Here is a 23,284-nt window from a genome sequence, read left to right as displayed (position 1 = left end):
ATATATAGTTGTGCACCCATTTCGGATTTTTAAAATTATACTGATGTGCCTGACCTCTATGGAGATTCCTTCCCTCTTTTTACTTTCTTGAGAATATAAATATTAAAGGTAATTAATGCCTTTTGTATTCTGTTGTAAAATCTCAAGGAAAAATGTAAATTTTGTGATAAATTATTTCCATTTTTAGGTGTTCAAATAGATAACTGTTTGATTCTTAACCACATATTTTATCAACAACCTTTATGGAAAAACTAAATGACACATCAAATCTTTCAAATAACTTAAGTGATAAAATATAACAACAAAATTACATTCTGATGATTTATTCTTCTGAGAATAAATATAAAATTGGCAACCAAAGTAATGCAATCATAGGATATAAACACAATCACAACAATGCAAAGTAGCATAGAAGTAATTCCTTCTTGGAGCAGTAATTGTGGTCAGAACAGAAATGCAATAAGCAGAATTATCGTCTCTATCATCTGAAGATGATGATCAGACAGAAATTTTGCTCTGTGACATGACTTTTTAGCATGCTTTTGTAAGCTTCTTAGGAATGAATCAGAAACTGTTTATGTGAAAAATAAAACAGATATATGCTGACTTCTAAAATACTCTGCTTTTGTGGAAAGTCATAAGATTACTTTCTGTCCTTCTCCAGTCCTTTTGAATGGGATGCACGAGGACTCTAGAGAAGTCTTCAAATGACATCCTCAATAGCTGTACAGAGTTAGAGCCTGGTGATCTCTCCCCACTGTTCATCTGCAACACAGTGAGTTGTTTAAACAGTTCTCCTAACTTGCTCACCAGATGTTTTAAACAGCCGGGATTATTTTCATATCTGTCGGAAAACAGATGACCCCGCCTGGCCTGAAGTGTAGGGGGAATTCTGCCAGGCTCCCAGGCTGATAAAGCAAGCCTAGATTAGAAACTCTAATTGGTGCACGATTTCCTTTTACTAATGCAGTCTTTGCTCTCTGGGCTTTTATAGGAGCATGCGAACCCTCCAAATAACATAATTTTTGTTAACAGATATTATTATTATATATTATATAAATATTACTATTATTTGATAGCATGAACCACAAAAGGGATGAGGAACACAAACGGAGCAACACAGAATGCTTAAATGTTCAAGTTCATACCCTAAGCAGTGCCTGGGAAAGCAGTGGACCAACTTTGTATGTCAGCTCTAATGACTGTTTCCATTAATGTGTGTGGACCACAGCTGTCTCCTGCTAAATGCTTATATGATGCCCTAATGTGTCCTTGTGTTTTAGAAGTGTAGCAATGAGTTATTTTCTATCAGGGATCTGCCTTAAAGCCTAGCATCAAAAATATTCCTAGCCCTATTTTGGGGTCTTAAGATGGTTGAATAGGAAAAAGCAAAGAATCACTTTAGAAAAAGTTTAAGGTATTTGTTAAAATACAAACGAAGAAGTTTACAGTTACATTTAAACTTGTACCTTTTTATGGTTTTGAAAATATTGTTTTGGTCTTGACCCTATCTTATGATCTCTTGATTAGAAATATAGTTTTCCCTTGAAGGTCTTTCATTTCTTTACTATTTTGAGAGGAAACAACTACACGGCAGAACTTTTAAAAGCATTTCTTATATCTTCTACATTATAAATCGAAAATTGCTTTAATATATTCAAAGAGTTTGTAATAATGAGGTTAAAAGTTTATTGACAATCTGGCAAATTTGTGAGGTAAGAACTAGAGACATAGTATAATTAATGTTATTAACCTTGGTCAATTTTGATTCTGCTATGGTTTTGGTTGAAAAGTCTAAAGCAACATGATCTTCATATCATCTAAATCAAATGATTGGTAAGCTGCAGGATAATATGCATTTTGTAATCCCATTTTTGTGAAGAAAATATGTATATACATAAATTTGTGTTGACAGAGGGAAAGGTCTGGAAGGAATCACACTGTGCCAAGTAATGGTTGCAGATTCAAGTGAAGCCCTGATGAGGCGGCTTTCATTTTAACTTGATAGGCTGCTAAACATGTATTTAAAATAATCTCATATTTTTCCCTTTGTTTTATCATGTTTTGTTTTGTCATACTTTGTTTTCGATATGCTACCATTGTAATAAAAATACACACCCACAATACGAACTTCCCTGTGTAGGTAACAACTCTCCAACTAATTGTGGTATTTGGAACTGGATACGCTGAGTGACAAAGGAAATTTTCCTCATTATATTTTTGGAAAGCCGCACAGGTGCCAAATATAATTTAATTCACAGTCCAACAACAAAGTCCAAACTTTCTTAAAGTGTAAAGTTATAACATAATCCTAGTTCCTGCCATAATTAATCAAAAGTAGCAAATATAAGCTGTATGAGTTTCTTCTGCAGAGCTCTAATCACAAATCTAGATCTTAGATCTTGGCTAAAAAGACTTGATTTCTACATTCAAAGCTACAAATGCTTTCTTAAATCCAGTGTTTCAATGGCACAGTTGCATAGAGACTATTAAAAGTAGGTTTAACTCTCACAGTTCAGGAACTATTACTAGAAACAGTGAATCTGAGATTTATAAAGATGGAACGTCTGTGAACTGATGATGTTACTATACAGCATGTGCTGTGATAAAGCTTGGGAGCAGAACATCACTTCTGAAAAATGTGGACAGGTAAAAGAGGCTTGGGCCCCATTTTCTAACTTACTGGCCTAAAGATACTTGAGATATAACCAAAATAGATCTAGCTCAGGTTTGACCTTATTTTTAGAGTTAGTCAAATATTATCAAATTATCTTTTTACTATTCGTAACACTTCTTAGAACTCTGATTCTAAGAAGATGAGAACAAAATACAGAATAAATGGGAAGAATAAATGAGAAGAATCTCTAGTGCTGTCTTTTAGTGAATCAGTCGTTCACTGAAAGCTCAGTGCTCGCTGTACTCACGTGATCATGTCTTCGGGTTCTTTGTTCAACATCTGGACGTTAGTTAGCATCATACATCTTCCTACTTCTTTATCAAGGTGCCTTAAAATGTTGTCCACAGCTTTTCGTACTTGAGAATAATATAATGACATGCCTGAAAAACAAGGATTATAGTTAATTCTTTGACTAAATCTTTCAAAGAATGAAACCGTAGTTTATTTATCCTCTATGACATTTTTTTCCTGAAGACTTTTTCTGGGTCAATGACTTCTTTGAGCAGAGGCTAATTCAATCTCTTATCTGCAGTACTCTTAGCATAATGGCCTGCACTTAGTAAGTGTTCAAATAATCACTTAAATTCAATAAATAGGAATTCTAATACTTCAAAGGGAAATATTTGCCAGGAAAGTTAACATAAACAAGGAAATAGAAAATTTTACTTTAGAATTTTTATGTTTCTGGTTAATACAAGAAGACTCACCATTATTAGTGATTATGTGAATAAAAGATAATTCTCATTTAGGGTTAGGATTTTAACAACTTCATATTATTCTCTGAAATATATGTGCGGATTTTTTTTTCCAGTAAAATAAAATGACTTCACATCATAAATTTTAAAACTAAGAAAAGTATATTTTAGTTATATTATTTTTACTGCTTTCAGTAAATACAGTGTCAATATCCTACAGTGGAAGAAAAATATGTATAGCATATACATTTCACAGATGTATATGAATTTTATATATTTATGGATACAATACGAATGAAAAGTAAGTTGCTTTGCATCTCAAATTTGAACTTTAATGAAACAATTACTAATGGTTATTTCTCAATCACTAAATCTTTCTGAACTCATTTAAGAATTGCTTAATGAAAGATAAATATTTTAAAGCAAAGTTTCCTCATGTGTTTCCTTCAGGCCTTTGCAATCCAGGAACTATCCTAACCAAGTACCTACTACAGTAGGTATCTAAATTCAGGGACTCAGTAAGAATGAAATAAATGCAAATAATCACCTCTTTGAATTAAGATAGCTAAATTAAAAAGAAAATAATCTCATGTAGGCTGAACCCACAATACAACCTAGCGTATGTGGGATTTGGCATGTTTAAAACACAGGTTGAACTAATTTTACTGAAGAAAAAGAAGGAAAGGAACCATAAAAATGAACAAATATATCGTTGCCTTATAAATAGGGTTCTCTACCAAAGGACACAGATGTCTCAGAAATTTACTGTAAATTGTAGATAATCAATATTTGGAAGTTTGAAAAGACCAGACAGAAAAGTCTAACATTTAAATGAAAAAAGGTTTACCAGGAAGCTCCAATAAGTTTAAAGAGCAGTAAACCAAAGCACGGCCTGAATCAATCAAAACAACTAATGTTGGAATGTCTCGTCAGCTCCTTTTACGAAGACTTTTTAAAAGCAAATCTCACTAAGGGTAGGTATCTATTGGTCATTTTCAAGCTTAATAAGGCCCAGCTCTAACACATCCTTGAAACCCACCAATCATTTTGGCTTCCTCTTCAGTTAGCGTTTTACTCAAATATGTTTTCTTCACTCTCAGTGTGTTTCCTGAAGGGAGAACAGCCCCTGTAACTGGCATGGGAGGCTCACCATCTTTCTGCTGCAAGCTATCAGCTATGACCAGGAAGGCCCGTAAGCCAATGTTCATTCTCTGTGAGAGACAATATGTTCATGATTAAAAAAAGAGACCCAATTAGCATCATGGAATTAAACTACCAGTCTTTTAGAGAAGTTAAGCTTGGCTCCCCATCTAGATTAGCATGAGAAAGTCTTTTAATATGCACAAGAGTTTAGGTCAAATCTATGAAAATAAAATTAAGTTTCTGTCACTGTTTGTTGCTGCATCACAAGAAAACAACTGGGAAGATTTTCCCCAAACTTGGAGGGCATGTTTCAGATGGTCATACATCATATTCTGTTTGGGGGATGCTGGGTGCCCCTCAAAGGGAGAGGCAGTCATCTTCTGGAGCAGCTGCAACTAAGGCAACTGAAGTAAATAAAAGGCTCTATGTCTCCCGGAGGGAGAGAGAGGCCACGTGTGTTAATTCACAAAGACTGAATGAAAACAAACAGGAGTTCCAAATGTGAACCGCAGAACAAACATCGTCTGCTCTGAACTGCAGGTTGTTGACTTTGATTCACAAAGGCTGTCAAGTCTGAAAATAATTTTTAAAGCTTCAATGCTGCAAAACCTGTTACTGATACAAGCATACAAGCTTATAAGAAGAAACGCCATTCTGGGCCAGATTATCTTCTTCAGGCTCTGGTAAGGCAAGATGTTGGCTCTGAAAGATGACTCAGTAAGACAGCTGCTCCCAGGAGAGATGACCTTAAAAGGTCAGAAGGCACTAAAACATCTGTACTTCCTTAAACAGCCATGTGAAAAACATTTACACACATATTTTCAAACCACGTGAAGTAATCAGTTCACAAAGTAGATTACTATCTACAGCAGAAAATAATTACTAGTACTAACAATGATAATCTAGTTACAATTTATTGAGTCCCCAAAATACATCCAGGACTGCTCATTAACTCCCATCTTTAAAATAGCCATACAAGGAAGGTATGGTTATTCCCATTTTTCAGGTGTGGAAACTGAGGCCACATAACCTGTAGGTGAGAAGTTATGTGTCTAAGTCAGGTTTGCCTGTATCACTTATTCTGTGGAGCCTAATTATGTTTTATAACTTAAAGTAACAACTATGTCTATTCATTCTCAAACTATTTATTCAGGCTTCAAGGAATGATGACATTTCAAGCAGGATTTGGTGAACATTTCTCTGCTCATTTATACCCAATCCAATGTGTACTTGATGATTTTATGGCCTTCAATTATATTCTATTTCCATTTTCTAGAGTGAAAAATTATTGACTTTAAAAAATTTCACTGTATATCAAAGTCTATTAGTTCCTTCATTTATTTTAGTTGTTCTTACATGAAATGTTTTCTAGGCTTGCGTATTTTTCCCAAGACACAGCATCGTTTTGGGTGAGGAAGTATAATATTCAATTCAGGAGACACAGTACCAACAGAATAACCATGGATTGACATAATGGTCAAGCCTCAGTTATTTACAAGTGGATTATCTAATTTATGAACCATCCTTGCCAGTTCTCTTAGTTTTACTTCCCTCTGGACAATACCAAGCGAAGAAGTAAGATGCGATAATTTGAGACATATATTTTGAACTTAATTTCAAAAATAATTTTTAAAAAATATTTTTATAGGTTTGCATCATGTATTACCCCTTTATGATTTGTCTGGTCTTGAGAAATTACTTAACTTTTCCAAGACCAAGTGTCAGCTTCCTTTCTATAAAATGAGGGTAATTATACCTATTGGTCATACAGGGCTATAGTGAGGATTAGAGAAAATGTCTGAAAAGTTCCTGCTGGCAAATATATAAGATAGGCTAGAATCTCCATGTTATTTTTTTTAAAGTCAAGTTTACTGAGATATAATTCACATGTAGTAAAATCCACTCCTTTTAGTTGTGTAGTTCTCTGAATTTTGAGAAACATACAGAGTCAGATAACCACCATCACAGTCAAGATACAAAATATTTCCATCATCCCAAAAAGCTCCCCCATGCCTCTCCCAACCCCAGCACCTGACAATCATTGTTTAATTTCTCCCTACAATTTTGTCTTTTCCAGAGTGTGATATAAATGGAATCAAACAGTACATAGCCTTTTGTGTCTGGCTTCTTTCACTTAGCGTAACGCTTTGGAGATGTTGCGGCAATATCAGTAATTTGTTCCTTTTTATTGCTGAATGGTATTCTATTGTATTGATGATTCATGATTTGTTTAGACAGTTGTTGAACATGAGTTGCTTTCCTGTTTTTAGTGATTATGAACAAAGCTGCTATAAATATTTGTTCAAACCTTTGTGGACACATGTTTTAATTTCTCTTGGATAATTTCTAGATCATATGGTAAGTGTATGTTTAACCTTATAAGAAACTGCCAAACTGTTTTCTAAAGTGGTTGTACCTTTTTGCATTTTCACTAAAATAGTATGAAGTTCCAGTTGTTCTGTATCCTTTCTCAGCATATCTCATTGTGGTTTTAATTAGCATTTCCCTAATGACTAATAATGTTGAACATCTTTTCATGCACTTATTGGCCATTTGTATCTCTTCTTTGGTGGAAAGGCTGTTCATTTTGCCCATTTAAAAAACTGGGTTATTTTCTTATTGTTGAGTTGTGAGAGTTCCTTATATATCCTGGATAGAAGTGCTTTGTCAATATGTGTTTTGCAAACACTTTTTCCCAGTCTGTGGCTTTATAATTTATTAACAGTTAATATTAATCTATAGTATCTTTTAAAGCTCAGACATTTTTTATTTTGATGATGTTCAATTTATCAACTTATTATTTTGTAATTTATGTTTTTTGTATCCTAAGAAATTTTTGCCTAACTGAAGCTCACAAAAATTTTATGTTTTCTTCTGGAAGATTTATAATGCTGGATTTCACATTTAGGTTTATGATTCATTTTGAGTTAATTTTTGCTTACAGTGCAAATTACGGGTCGAAGTTCATTATTTTGCAAGGAGATGTCCAATTGTTCAGCATCATTTATTGGAAAGACTATCCTTTATCCATTGAAATAACCTGGAGCCATAATTCCCGAGCAAGAGAAGACTCTACTATTTGGGCCCTGGGCTTCCTTCGAGCCAAAATGCCCTGGCTTTGCATTGGCTTTACCCTCCCTCTCCTCACTCATTGGCTACAGCAATTCAAGAAGCCTGTGATGTCATTAGACACCAGACAGAAACTCCCATTTTGAGGCTTCTTGGGCTGTCCCTAGACATGTGGCAACCTTAGCACCAAGAAGAGAATGCAGGATGTGGTGGGAAGGAGCAAGAGGATGCCAGAGACCTGCCTTCCCTTTTGTGACTAACCAGCTGCCTCTTTCGAGCCTTTGGGCTCTGGGCTTCCTTCCTCATTGACAGAATGAAGGAGCCAGATAATATCTGATGATGGGAACAATCTTTTTAAAAAATTTTTTATGGTGTGCAATTTATTTCACTTCTTTTTGCTTATGAGTTTGTAATATCAATATAATTTTGCAAGGAGATCTAGAAAAGTATTCTGTTCATTTTACTGGTAAAAAAAAGATGAAGTTCAGAAGGCAAATGTCATATAGCTAGTAAAAGTGGTAGAACCTGAGGCCAGTGGCAAATCCAACTTTGCTGACTTCGGGTTCAGTATTCCTTCTACAATCTCATAGGGAAAGGGCTGCAAAGAGGCAGCTTGCCAGGCATATTTCTCTTGGCCAATCATGTTTTTAAAAGTTTAAAATTGACTGTGCTTTTCATTGGCACAGGCCCCAACACTCCACGTTGTATATCATACCCATGACACATTCATTTCTATGATCCGCCTGGCCCTTTAGTTGGGATGCTTCCACAGGAACGTATATTCATACATTATTTATTTAATCCCACTGTGTTTTAGTATTTTACTATTACATGTATTTATTCTTCTCTGTTTCATCACTTCCCAATATTCAACCTGTTAATCTGCATCAAAATAATTATAAGAAAAAGTACTGACTTTTCTAAAATAAAACAACCTGTCTGGTAGTGACAGACGATCTTTTTGGGCAAGGTTAACTCTGTTATACAACAACAGAATATGGTAGCACATCAACCTTTCATCATTCTAAGTCTATTCATCCAAAACCTTACTTCTGAAATTCCATCATCTCTACTATTTAGTCAAATAACACGGACAGAAATAAATAGAAGGCTTTTTAGAAAAATGTCCTTCACTCCATTTCCCAAAGTTGCAGAGCACAGGTATGGCTCTGCCAATGCATGCTCTGTTAGGAGTACACAGGAGGATCATTCATACCTCTGGATTGAGACTGAAAGCCTTTGCTGGTTTCCCCACACAAAGAAAATCAAAAATGATTTCTTTCATTGCAAAATCTAAACGCTCCTATAGTGAAAAAGAGAAAACAAAGCAAGTGTTAAAATACAAATTCAACGTAAAATATCTGTTTTCATCATATGCACCAAACAGGTGGCTGCTCAAAGAAGAGAGGTTCTGCTCAGTTTTATGGCTCACAGGGAGTCCCTGAAGGAGGACCATGCCCATCTGAACCTGTGGTGGAGCTGCTTTTGTTTTTGGGTGGCATGCAGAGATGCCTTCATTATATAATATACACAATTAGCCCCTAAAGAACAGAATGACTAACGACAAAAAACCAAAAAAGTGAAAAACCAAAACACTTGATGTCTCTGGGCTTATAGAGAGTCCAAACTCTTTATGCTTGTACTACAGATGCTGATAACTTCTTGAAATTCAGTTTAAAATGTATTTTTGAAAATAATACTGCAAAACGACCATTTTCTAACATTACAAATCCTTTGGCTCATATTGTAATAGACAATTCTGCAAGTGAAATGAACAATCATCAAATAAGGCATATTTAGGTTACTCAAATGAGAAAGTTTAAGTGAGGTTCTAATAATTTGAGGCAGTGGCTACCAAGATATGACAGGTTCATTTTATACAACATATTCCAGAATAATAAAAGTACATTCTCAGCCACATGATCTCTACATGTAGAAAAGTTACATTAATTTATCCGCCTGCAAAGCATATAGTGTCCTTTCCCTAAGCACAAATATTACAGAGGCATTTCATTATACCAAAAACCCAAAGAGATATCATATATTCAATAGTCTGTGAAGTAACAATTGAACCTTATGTCTTTACATCAATATCAATTGTAACTCAACAGTATTTTCATGCCTATTATTTCTCTTTATCCACACAACATTCTGAGGTATAGTGGGAAAGCATTTTCACCTACATTTTACAGACAAAGAAACTGAGAAATAAGATGTTCTCTGACTGGCTTAAGGGTAATAGAGCTGGTGCATGGCAGAGGTTGAACTGGAAAAATTGTATTTTCATTTTCCTCTGTAAATCACAGGAAGTCAAACGTGGGGTAAAACCATTTACTCACATAGTGTTTTAAAAAGTCAAAATCTTGGGTCTAAATAGTACAATAAATACTAAAAACTATGTTTAATATTATTGGACCCCGTGTTTAAGTAAATTAGTACATGTAAAGTGCTTGGAACAGTTCTTGGCAAAGAGTAAGTGCTTGATAAATGCTAATATTCCTATTACATTCTTATTTTCAAAGGGTGAAAGTTAGAGATTATTTACTCCTCAAACTTCACTAAATTGTCTTCTTTTGATTTCCTCCAAACATCAGACTCTTCGCTTCCTACTGACTTACAGAATCCAGCACAGAGAATCAGGAAAAAACAAGGAGTAAGAGTCAAGAGACTTTTGCTAATAGGTGCTGTGACCTTAGATGAGTCACTTAAACTCTGTCTCTCAGTTACTTCATTTGCCAAACGCTGAAAACACGTGACATATCCATGTCACGATTTGTTCTGAAGCAAAAAAAAAAAAAAGAAAAAGAAAAGAAAACTATGTGTAGAAACACTTGCAAAACCATTCTAAAAAGTCTATACATGTAAGATATTATTTTAGACTCTTGATCTGTTAGTACTTCATAAGAAGGAGACTGGCTACTTCAAGGCAATTAGAGGACTCTCAGTGCCAGAAGTTTCTCCATTACCTGGGCAATGAACTGGATGATTTTCACAAAGATGTTCAGAGGCATGTCCCTTGGCACCACACCACGGGACCCTTTGGGGAAAAGCGTTGTGATGATGGTTATAAGACGGCTGAAAGATAAGGGGAAAAAAGAGAAAACAAGCAAGATTGGCTGAGCTCCAGTTCTTTAAGGGAAAATGGCAGATGTTTCATCTTATCTAAGTATCAGAGAGAATTCAGAAAAAGAAAACAAACCACTTCATCCCTTTTCCATTAGCATAATTACTCTACGAAAAGTTTTTCTGGAAAACTAAGGGCAGTTGGAAAATTATAGCCGTTTCCTTTGTTAAAGAGGCAAATGCAGCCCTGGACACGAAACTTGGCAGAGGCTGGAGTTTCTGTAATGGCTGCTGAGCCAATGACCAAGGAAAGCCTGAAAATGTCCTTAGGACTTAGACCTTTTAGAAACTGTCGGGTTTGAACAGCTTCTAGTATGGTCAGCATAGGTAGCAATAAAACAAAACACCCTCTTCACTGGCTGAGTGTGTGGTTACCATTAACCCAAGCCAGCTTCTTACCTCTGAGTAGCTGTGTTGCTTTCACATTTAATTCGAATCATGTAAACCCAAAGTAATCTGTACAGAGATTCCAGTGCAACTCGAGCCATCTTGGGGTCTTTATTCTACAATAGAAACCAAGATGTAAGATTGTAGATTAAATGGTGATGTATGGAGATTATTCTTTTCTGAATGCCTGGAAATGGAGGGCCCCAGGTTGGTGGCAGGGTGCCTACGAGACACACTGCATCATCTGGGACTTATGGGGTACTTGCCTCCCAGTGCCCATTGGGTAAATGATCTATGAAGAGGGACCCAAATAGCCACGGGGAGGGACAGAGTAGTTGTATGGGAACTCATGTCATTCTCTCCTTTGCCAAGGTGAATACTTGAGATTACCTTCTTCCTCCAGCCCTAGGGAACCTGTATCTCCTAGCACCAAGAGGAGATCAATCTGTTTTTTCTATCGTCGACTATGCCCTTGTAAATACTGCTATTGCTTTGATTCCCTGAATCTTCCCCCTCACCTCCCATCTAACTCCCCTCCAACATTTAGTGAGACCAATGTGTAGTAGGCACCGTGCTAGAATCTGAGATATAGAGGTAAAAGATAATCCTTTCCCCCAAGACGTTCACACTCCGTGGGAGATGGGAGACAGATAACAAACAATCATCTCTAAGAGAGAAGGAAAAACTGGTAGGGACAGGAACTAGAGAATGGAAATTAGGGCAACCTATGGCAAACCCAGTGAGTGAGGTCAGGAAAGGTTTCCAGGGGTAGACAAAAACTCAGATGAACTTTAGTCCATTCATTTACTCATTCGTTCCTTCAACAAACATTTGAGTGGCTACACTGGGCCAGGTACTGTGCTTGGCACTAGAAACTTTGAATGATGTAAAAAAAAAAAAAATGATGGGGAAGGAGAGCATTTTAGGCAAAGGCAACAGTACGTGGAACTAAGAGAGCTGGTGAGAGGGGTCATGTTTCAGAACCTGGGAATAGTTTGCATGCCAGTGCCTAGGGCCAGGTGAATGAGCAGTGGCTGAAGAGGCTGGAGAGGAAGGCAGGGGTCACCTGAGGAACCCTACATACCCTACTCAATAAGGGGACCAGGGTTCTCATGATAGTGACAGGAGGCCACTAAGAAACCATGAAAGAAGTCCTAGTCTGCAGTGTGGGAAAAGAAGGAGATGCATGGAGACCAGCTGTGGCACATCTGCCAGCTTCCAGGAGACAAAAAATAGGCCAGAGAGGAGGGAATTGATTCCCTCCCCACTGTCCTACCTTACACAAGTCATATTCCTCTTGATTTACAAATCACAGATTGGGTGGCTTCCCTGATGCCTATGGGATCAAGTTATCATTTCTCGGCACAGCATACCTGACCAGTCAATATGTGGCTCTAGCCTACCTTTTCTGCCTCCCCTCCTGTTATTCTCCCACAAGCTCCCTAAACTCTAGCTAGGCCATGTTTATTCCATTTCTGTGTCAGGAGGGGGTTCCCCTCAGTCCCCTATCTGCCTTGCATCCTTAAGGTGAACTCTACTCCCTTATAGTCTACTTGAATGTCCCCTCCTTCATGCAGACTTCTCTGTTCCTCCCCAATGTCCTGAACCCCATTAAAACTAACTATTCCCTCCTGAGGGTCCCCTGACCCTCACACAAACCTCTGGCACAGCCCTTCAACTCTTTACATAGGGTCTTGTTTAGACATCTGAAAGGAAGGGCATTATTTCCCCCTGACATCTGTTAGAATTCCTGCCATTCTGTGGGGGACTGATAAATGTTTGCTAAACAGTCTTTCAAAATCACTCTTAACTCTCTTAAAGGTCTTTTGCTTTTATGTTACTTCTCTTCCCTTATTCATTTATTTATCTTGTCATAATTGTTTTAGCTGTTTTATTCTTAGTGTAGATAATTTGGGTACTGATGATTTTTTTAGAATTCATAATTGTTTAGAGATTATCAAGGATAAAGTTCACCTTAAACTATTTACTGAATAAAGATGAGTCACAGAAACAAATTCTATGGAAAACACTCTAGGGAGCAGTTTTTTAGATTTAGGAAAGATAGATTTCTTATGTCTATGTAGTCAAAATAAGTTTTTAGTGTGATCATTACTGTAAAATTCTAAACTTCTATATGCATTTTGGTCTCTTTCTGGACTTCTTTTTTGTTCTGTTAGCCCGTCTATTCATGTCCTAATACCACATCATTTTAATTTTTGAGGTTTCAAAATGTGTTTTACTATCTGGCATGGCCTACCTTCCACCATCCACTGCTCTTTTTTCTTTCCTTTCTATTTTTAGAGTTTTTCTAGATATTTTTGCATGTTTATTCTTCCAAATAAGCTTTATAACTCGTTTTTTGGGCTCCAGGAAAAAAAAAGCCCCAACTTTTTAGAATCATACATTTATACATAAAGGATCATTTTTCGCCTGTTAGTAAAACACGTATGATATACCTTATAATTTGTTGAATGTTCTCATTACATAAAGAACTTTAGTAAACTACTGAACCAGTAAAAGTTGTGTTTAATATATTCCATCATTTAAAAATTTTGGGAATTCTAATTATCTTTCCTCTAACCCCTCCAAATCAGCAAATGTCTATGATGCCCTTACGTGGTGGTTAAAAGCAGACTCTAGACATACACTGTTTGGATTTGAATCCATCCTTGCTCTTCAATTTGGTAGTGAGGTGGCCAACCTCAGGCAAGTTCCTTAATCTCTCTGGGCCTGATGTTCCCCGTCTGTGATAATCTTCCCTCCCTCCTAGAAGTGTTATGAGAACTAAATAAGTTAAAGCATATAGGGCACTTGACACTGTTGCTGCCCATAGTACCTATTATTATGTACAAGGCACCAGGATCTAGCAGCAAGCAAGGGACATGTAGTCCCTGGCTTCAGGGAGCTTCCATTCTAGTGGAAATGTTTCTGCCTTTGTGATTTCCCTTTATTGGTATAGTATATAAAGTATTTTTTGTTTCCATAGTGTACCATTCAAAATTCTCTCATGTGCCTTATCTCATGTTGTAAACCTGATGGGGTAGGACGAGTATCATCAAAGTTTCAATGAGGAGCTTAACTGAGATCTCTAGTTTAAACGATTCATTTTACCGTCTTCTGTTTAACTTCAACCTCTTTTATACTTTTTCTGTTCCTGTACCCACGATTATCTTTTTGGTGCATCTTGCTGTGACCGATGTTCTTTCCCCCTTAGACTATCTCTGAGATTGCCTATTTTTGCTCCCACAGAGACTGAGAAGCAAATGGCTGACTTAAGTTTTTATTTTATTTTACCCTTGGATCCTGCACTGGTAAGTGGTTTTCAGCATTTCAAGATGATATCACAGATGGCTGCAGCTGACTCCCAGAATGACTTCCTCACCTTACTTCCACTCTCCGCACTGACAAGCGACATTCTGAAACTGCAAATGTGATGGTTCACCTCCCTGCATTTAAAGTCCCTAAGTGGCTTCTGATCAGATCCTGGACAACATCCACATTCCACGATGTGGAACACGAGGGGCCTTTGTGACCTGGCCCCCCATTACCACCTCCAGCCTCCACCTTGGGCGAGGTGCACTCCATGCCCTAACTCCCCTTCTGCATTTCCCTGAATGCCTGGAATGCCTTCTTACCCTTGGTCGACTTGGAAAATTCCCGATCCCTGGCAAGATTCAGTTAGATGTCATCTCCTCTATTACACTCCCCTGCCCCTCCACTCCTTCCTCCACCCCAGAGACTGCCAAGTGCCCCTGCTCTCTGTCTTCTAGAATGCTGTTCTCTCCGTTTACTTGTATGTTGACTACTAGACTGTAAGCTCCAGGAATTTTGGTTTGTTCATCTTTGTGTCCTCAGTGACTGCCATTACAGCTGGTTATCAGTAAATATCAAATTAAGAAAAAGCAACCTCAGGGGAGTAGCTGAACAACCTGATGCATAAGCCAGATTTCTTTATACAAAACTTACACAAAAGGCAACTCTTGGTCTACAGCTGAAGCTAATCTACATGATATAATGATATTACTAAACATCTTACACTTGTATGGCATTTTGATATTTCAAAAGTACTTTCACATACTATGACATCAGTTGAGGGATTTTTCTCATTGAGAGAGGCCAAACGACTTGCTCAAAGTGATGAGGCCAGTAAATGACAGCTGGGATAGGAACTGACTTCTGCTCCAATACGTACTGTTTTCTCAGAAACTGGAATGTATATGTTACATGGTGCTTATTATATGAGGCATTGTCATCAAAGCTGCATGTACATTAACTCATTTTAATTCTCACAACAACATATAAGGTAGATACTGTTATTGTTCTCACTTGCCAGATGAGGAGATAAAGGCACAGAGGGGCTAATAAGTGGTAGAGCCAGAATTTGACACTAGGCAATCTGGCTCTAACGTCTTCAGAGCATTAATTTTTCTCCTTCAGTTTAATACTATATGGAGGCTGCTCAGATATATGCTACTGCCACCTACCAGACTGCACTCTACTTGAAAACAGGACTTCTTCCTCTTTGTCTTTGCATTTCAATAGCAGCTAACATAAGAGGGGCTCAAGATATATTTTCAGGATGTAGACATTTTTGGCATATGTCTCAAACCACTGACTTCTCTGTCAAAGATCTCTACTTCAAGATTGAAAGACTATTTTCCCATTAGAATCTGCTTTTCCACTAATTAATCAACCAACAATTAATTTATTTATTATGTCTCTGAAGTTACATTGACAGAATTGTTTAAGAAACTAGTAGGCTTCAGAGTGGATCTTCCCTAGGCCTCTGCATCTCATCTCACTGCTGGTCACTGACACACTTATGCGACATGTCAGCCTGCCCAACATCATGCCCACCTTCTTTATTTTATTTTAGTATTTATTTATTTGGTGAGGAAGATTGGCCCTGAGCTAACATCTATTGCCAATCTTTGCCTTTTTGCTTGAGGAAGATCGTCCCTGAGCTAATATCTGTAACAATCTTCCTCCATTTTGTATGTGGGACCCCGGCACAGCGTGGCTTGAGGAACAGTGGCTTGAGGATCCCCTCCTGGGATCCGAACCCATGAAGCCCAGGATGCTAAAGAGGAGCTAATGAACTTAGCTACTGCACCACCAGGCTGGCCCCCACCTTCTTTAAATTTTGCTTTTGATTCACTTAAAGCAATTCAGTGTTAATAGTAACAAGTAGGGAGAAATGAATTTACTGATAACTTGGCTGGTGGTAGGGTCATTGGACAGACCAATGTTTCTCAAGGTCCATCAGCTGACCATTTGCACCAAGTCACCTGGGTTTCTTAAGTAGATTCCTTGGCTGCACCTCAGACATTCTAAACCAGAATCTCTGGAGGTAGGTTGCAAGAAATTGCATTTGTAATGGGCTTCCTTGGAGATACTCATGCATGCTAAGGTAATGATCTATTGACATAGACAGATAAATAATTTTAGTCATCTATTGAACTTGTTATACTCAAATACCTTCTAGTCTTCTCTTCCATTTCAACTAAAGCCATTGGAATAAATCTACTTCTTTCTGTTATATGTCATTGCACATCACAGTCAAGACTTTTCTCCTTTTTGGCATTTCCTTTTGATACTTGAATCAATTTGCTTTGATCATAATTCACTCTTTTTGATGACTGTATTATCCAAATAATATATGTGCTATCATTTAGGATAACCTCTAAAATTACCATACCAACAATTTACAGAGATTATTTTTCTATTCAATGGCTGAATAATAAAGGCCTTCATGGAAAGTAATACACTTGTCATCTGATCACTAATTTTTAGACCCAGTTTACATGCACTATTAGAATTTATAAATTCCACTTTGAAATGTCCCTTTGACAGATCTGAAACTTAGATGATAAGAGATTTTCTCAAGTTTCTAGAAATGAAGTTAATATCAAAGCAGAATAATTACTTCTTGAAAATTAATATTTAAAAAAACCTAATATTGGGGCTGGCCCAGCGGCTGAGTGGTTAAAGTTTATGCATTCTGCTTTGGTGGCCTGGGTTCATGGGTTTGGATCCTGGGTGCAGACCTACTCCACTCATCAGCCATGCTGTGGAGGCATCCCACATATAAAAAATAGAGGAAGATTGGCACAGATGTTAGCTCAGAGCTAATCTTCCTCAAATTAAACAACAAAAAAAGAGGGTGATTGGCAATGGATGTGAGCTCACGGCGAATCTTCCTTATCAAAAAAAAAAGCTAATATTGTACCGTTTAAATTTGATATTTACAAAGAAAATAGTAGTTCTTTTAAAATAAATGGTGCCATACATTTTAATGCATTCCAGCAACGACTGTGGAACCATTAATATATTACTCAATATCCCCATTTATAAAATAAAGATATTATTAATACCTTTACTATTATATGAAAAGTTAAGTAAAAAGCACTCCTTAAACTTCATTGTGATTATTACACACAAATACATATTAAATGCTGAAGACAAGTTTCATCAAATATATTTATGACAACTATACTCTTTTTGAGACTCTCAGTGGAAATCAAGAGGCCTTCCTTGTACCCTCCCTCCCCTGCCCTCCTAAATGAGTCATCCTCTATCATAATATCCTATTTGATTTTCTTTATAGCAGTTATCACTATCTGATGTTTCTTTTCTAATGCAGTTGTTTACTTGTTTATTGTCTGTCTCCTGCACTAAATTACAAGGTCTAAGAGAACAGAGAGTGTTACTGTCTTATTCATCGCTATTCCCACACCTAGAACAGCACCTGGTACACTTCTTGTAAAGAACTGTTGACCCATCGACTGACTGAACAAGTGAACAGATTTAAGTCTTAGCACAAGCAGTGACTGAGATGAAAGGAGAATCATTTTTAATTCTGTACTTTGGTTTCTAGGACTATGAAACTAGGCTGACTAATGTCTAACCTTCAGGTGAAGTATTGCTATCTGAGCAACATTTTTAGAAAAACATAAATAATATACAGGAAAGCTCAGTGCAGCCAGTGACATTGTCAGGATAGTCTGTGACATTGTATGCAAAGCCCCTACCACTGGCCTATCTCATAACAGATCTTCAATTAATGAAGCTCCTAACAGATCTTCTGTTGTTGTTATTACCCACAGAGTAAATACATTTCTTAGCTTTTGAGGTTTACTTTTTGGCTTTGTTTTGTTTTTATAATCTGGACCTCAGTGGTATATTATATCCATTATTGTAAAAGAAAAGAAGTAAAATTCTCCCAAGTACATCCATTTCGAAGGATAAGAAGCTAGCATGTAATTATTATGAACACTTAATAAATACTACATTTTGAAAGAACTATTAATAAGTGGGGATTTATAACAAAAATTAAAAATACGATTAAATCAAGTTTTCAAAACACATTTCCTTTTTTCAGAATTAGGTATATTATGGCAGATGTGAAGGGAATGTATCATTTTTTTATAGCTTAATACGCTCAGATTCTGACTTAAAATACATAGAAGAAAATAGTATTGGTCACCACTGACCAAGAGCTCCTGAAAGATATCAATGTTGTGATGAGAAGGTGCCATAAATTTCTCATCACTTTACAACGCTATATTGCTAATATATGAATGACCGAGTTAACTAAGTGTTAATAAAGTCTTCAAGTTTGTGTCACCAAAGCAGCCTGCTTCTGACAGACCAATGCTGAGGATAAACCAGGTCACTGACATTAAATGAGCGTTGGATCTGAGAGCTTGTTTACTTTGAAAGCAACAGACTTTTCATGCTCATACACACTCCTCTTCTGCTATATGTCAAGCTGCCACCTTGATGACTCAGCTCTGCAGAACACATCAAAGATGGCTACCAAGTTCCACATGCAGGGTTCAAACACTAGGTTCATTATACTTAAGCCTGTGTAGGGGAGGGGGACACAAGCGAGAAGGATGCTGGAGGGAAAAAGGGGGAATGGGAATAGTGGGAAGAGTTAGTTTGGTGGTCCTTTATAAAATGATACAGTTGGCTCTAAATCCCATAAATTACTGAAGGTATTCAAGACAAAGCATACTTCTGAAGCCATGTTAACTAACATACTTCAGGTATTTCTTCCCTACTGAGGACTCGTGAGGAGGTTTGGAAGGTTTTCTCTATATTTATGGCATTTTAAAATGGTCCCATTTAAAACTTACTGGGTTTAGTTCTAAATATATGTGATACAATTTTATTCTAATTGTAATTCATCAAGGATCTTTTTATATCTTTTAGCCTTGGGGTGATGAATTCCAACAATTTATTATCCATAAAGTAAAACATCATTGCCTTTACTTTCCCTAATAACCACCTGTTTCATGCTTCCTGGGGTACAAGACTCTGCAAATGGCGCACGTATCTCCCTACTCCCCACTCTTACATCCCTGACTGTCTGGATCATGCATTTTGAAACTTCATTACATATCCCCTAGTGAAATGCTAAGGTTCTCAAGGATAGGGACTCTATTCTATACCTATGACTTGACTTCCCCATCTTTCCCACTTCCAGCACCTTCCCTCACACAGGGAGCACTTCATAACTACCGTGAGTTGAATTGAATTCTGGAATGTGGTTCAGTCTCTCTATGCTATTGACTCTCTATATTCTCTCTGGTCTTATTGCATTTCTCTTTTAGACATCTTAATTTTTGAAATGTTTGCATAGGGAAGCATCATCAGTGTGCAGCCCCACTTCTCTCCAGAGCCATTTATAATCCTGTTATTAAGTCATTTTGCTGGCTTTGACCAGAGCTCCAAATAATATTCTAACTTTGAAGCAATTAAGTTCCAAAATAAGATTGTGCTGCTATATTTCAAAAGCAACTTTGACAAAAAACTTTTGGTCTTTTTTGGTCACAATATTAAATTGTCATGCAAGATATTATTTTAATTCTAACAAAAATTCATCAAAACATATGCAGCATAATATATAAAGAAAAATGCACTATGGATGTTCTTAACCATTTCTTTTTTGTTTTGAACAAAATGACCACTTTCTATTTGTGTAACATGTAAGAGGGGGAAAAATATGTTTTAGTGGAACTAATAACTGGATAACTTCAAAGTGGACCAAATAATAAAAAAATGACATTGGGCTGCATGCTAGAGGTGAATGACAGATGGATAAATCACTAAAGAAAATCCCTAAAGAAAAGATCTAAAAGTGGCCATTACATAATGGTTGATAACCCTGAAAAGCATTTTGTCTTTCAGAATACTTAAAAGCTTAATTCTATATCCACTGCTATTATGTTTCACCGCCAATTTGAAGAAAATGAATGATTCTAATCTTGGATTTCACAATCAGCTTTTAGAGCCAGTACATAGCTGGTGCTTAAAACAACTCTAATGCAGGTTATTGTGTAATTATGGTAAACGCCAAAATAATATAATTAATCTTAATCGTTTCACCAAATTAAAGTGTTTCAGAACAAAAAAGACAAGGCAACATGTAGAAGCACACACATAGTTTTACAACTAAGTATAGTTAAAAAATTCTAAAGAAGCAAATATCAAACTTGTAAAAGAAATTCAACATCTTTGGACACAATGGGGAATAATTATGAAAAATATATGCTATTTGCACTTATATTAGGGATGGTTTTCATTTAATTGTGTTTTATGAATAGGTCACTAGAACTTAATATGTTTACCTCTTTAAAGTTATCAAGCCAATAAGCTATTCATTACAGTTGTTTTCACTGCAGGTCCTCAGTTTCAGGGACCATGACTATCCCTCACGTGGCCCAGCCCCTGTGCCTCCGACCTGGGAGCAGCTGTTCAGTGAATGCTTAGGACTCACCGACTGTCATGGGGCTTGAATTGAAAACCTTCAAATAATCACAAATCACAGTGACAGGAAATAAGTGTTCTCTGTTGCTAGCTCAATCCTCCCACAGAATGGAACTTTTTCCCCCAAATATTTTCTTAGGCTGGAGGGGGCAGAAGAAGGAGGAAGGAGGTACAGGTGAGCTTCTAAAATCAATTCACACGACTCTGCCAGTGAAGAGTGGCCTCCGTTTTATAAAATCATTTAGATGAAATATGACAACAGATGCATATAAAGGGACACTTAATTCTACCTTCAAAGTGATCCTTACTAGAAAAGACTTTTTCCCCAAATTTGAAGTCATTTCTCTTATCCCTAGTCACCTTCTAAAACGGACTATATTTAACAAGGAGAACCCTTATTAATGTTTTTTTCATTATTCCAGTATACATGATAATTCCTCCACAAACTTCAAGAATCACTCTCAAAAGCACATATACCAGCCTAAGACTCATATATATTTTTATAAAAGACTTTTTTGAGCTGACAAATACTAACTTTAAGGTTGGATAAGCAGTTGTTGAGGAAAATGTGCCACCTGTTCAGGAACAGCTGCTTCTGACTGACACAGAGCAGACAGGTCACCAGGGGGTACAGGGCCTGAGGAGGAAGAAGATGAGATCACAGATGATTTATATTTCCACAAGCCAGGTAACACACGTTCTCTGGAACCACCACACATCCAGCTCCCTCTGTGGGCTGTATGGGCCAGAATAAACAGGATGCCTTATAAGACAACAAGGCCCTATGGATGCCATGCAGAGGTGGGCATCTCGCAAATGCTTTCTGATGACAAAGATGGAATAATATAGAGTTATGTATAGTGTATAATAAGTTTCATGTATAATAAGTAGAAATCTGATTCACTGATTTAGTCTTCACTCACGAATTTTAAAAACAAACTCACTCAGATCACTCTCAATCTTCAGGAAAAAAGCAGGAAGACAATAATTTTGAAAATGTTCTGAGCCTTTGTGCTCATAAACATCTACTAGTTTGTCCCTGTCTTAGAGATAGGTGTATATATTTTCTTTTGCATGCAATTTTCCTGTAATTAAGGAAGATTCCTAAAAGAAATGTTATTGCACTGGTAAATTCCTCCAAGACAAATTTAACCACAGGAGGAATTTGCTTACGACCGAATAAACAGAGGTGTTACTGTGCTTTTCCTGTCTAACTGGGCCGGTTTCCCACAGCAACTGGGGAAGACAGAAAAGCTAATGAGCGGCCACCCAAAAAATATATACGTAGAATCCATCACCATTTTACCAAACCAGATAGACAGCATACAAGTTTATGGCTCCCCAACAAATTAAGGCTGGTGAAGATTTAGACAAAAATATAACTGGCTCATACATTAACTTGAATTAGCAAAAAACAATTTCCACAGTGAGATTCAGTGCTTAGCAATCCACTAACTTAGGTTTAAACTGACTTTGAACTACTGCTAACATTGAGCACAACTCTAATTCCAGCCAGTAATCTAAAAAAAAAAAAAGAGAAAAAGAAAAAAGCCAAGCAGATAGTCACAATGACCACAGAACATAGACAAATGAGCAAATTTGTCACCATTGCCAGCAAAGTAACTCTGAGGACATGCTCAAATAATGGTGGCAATGTTCATACTTTGAAGACTAGCATAAACTATGCTAGCTACCGGCTACCTAAGCAACCTGCTTCCTCTATACTATCACAAATTACAGCTGCTATACTGCTTGCCAACTCTTAAACCAGAGCCTTATTTACCACTAAGGGCAAAAGGTTGGGGTAGTTTAAAAGGCTTTTCTATGCTGCTCTTCAGTACAAAAGCTTTCACAGCCTTCAGAGAATCTTTCCTATGGGCAACTGTCTGTCTCCCAACTCCTTTTCCAGCCTGGTTCCATTTTAATTCTGAATATCAGGATAGCAATTAGCCAGTGAAGACTCCTGGGGATTGAGAAGAGAAACTGTTATTATAAACTTTAGCCTTCAGATTGGAATAAAACCTCAGAAATTAAAACAAAAATCAAGTTAAGCCAATCTTGAAAATAAACAACAGAATCCTTAGGACTAGAAGGGTCATCTCAGGTGACATGGTCTAACCCCCTCATATTACCATGATTCAATCATGGTCAACACTAAGCACAAACTCCAAATTTTGAAATGCTAACTCTTTTTAAGGGAGCTGTAGGTAATTCTCCCATCTGTGGAACTCTTAGGATTCTCAAATAGATTTCAGCCTAGGAATTTTAGTGTCTGAAGTTTTATGTTTTGGATTTTCTCATAGTTACTAACCAAGGAATGCTTCTTTCGAGAAGAAAGTTCCAGCGTGGTATCATATAGGCTTTCAACAAAGTTTCTAAGGCAGGGAACATTGACTTCATTTTTAACAGCCTGAAA

At 36.9% G+C, this 23,284-nt stretch overlaps 1 protein-coding gene across 8 annotated transcripts in view; it reads right to left on the bottom strand.

Moving 5' to 3' along the window:
- Positions 1-23,284, bottom strand: part of FRY (FRY microtubule binding protein) — a 403,013-nt gene that overhangs the window by 124,172 nt on the left and 255,557 nt on the right. For all 8 annotated transcript variants that reach the window (XM_070577933.1, XM_070577936.1, XM_070577934.1 and 5 more), the window contains 7 exons: positions 23,180-23,278; positions 21,404-21,505; positions 11,107-11,210; positions 10,551-10,659; positions 8,801-8,887; positions 4,412-4,583; positions 2,925-3,057 (listed from right to left, as the gene is read on the bottom strand). In XM_070577933.1, the coding sequence (XP_070434034.1) occupies positions 2,925-3,057; positions 4,412-4,583; positions 8,801-8,887; positions 10,551-10,659; positions 11,107-11,210; positions 21,404-21,505; positions 23,180-23,278 (806 nt within the window). The remainder of the gene's footprint in view (positions 1-2,924; positions 3,058-4,411; positions 4,584-8,800; positions 8,888-10,550; positions 10,660-11,106; positions 11,211-21,403; positions 21,506-23,179; positions 23,279-23,284) is intronic.

This window comes from Equus przewalskii, chromosome 16, assembly GCF_037783145.1.
Source record: "Equus przewalskii isolate Varuska chromosome 16, EquPr2, whole genome shotgun sequence".
Taxonomy (NCBI): domain Eukaryota; kingdom Metazoa; phylum Chordata; class Mammalia; order Perissodactyla; family Equidae; genus Equus; species Equus przewalskii.
Note: the sequence above shows the minus strand (reverse complement) of the source record. Positions and strands in the feature narration are given on the sequence as shown.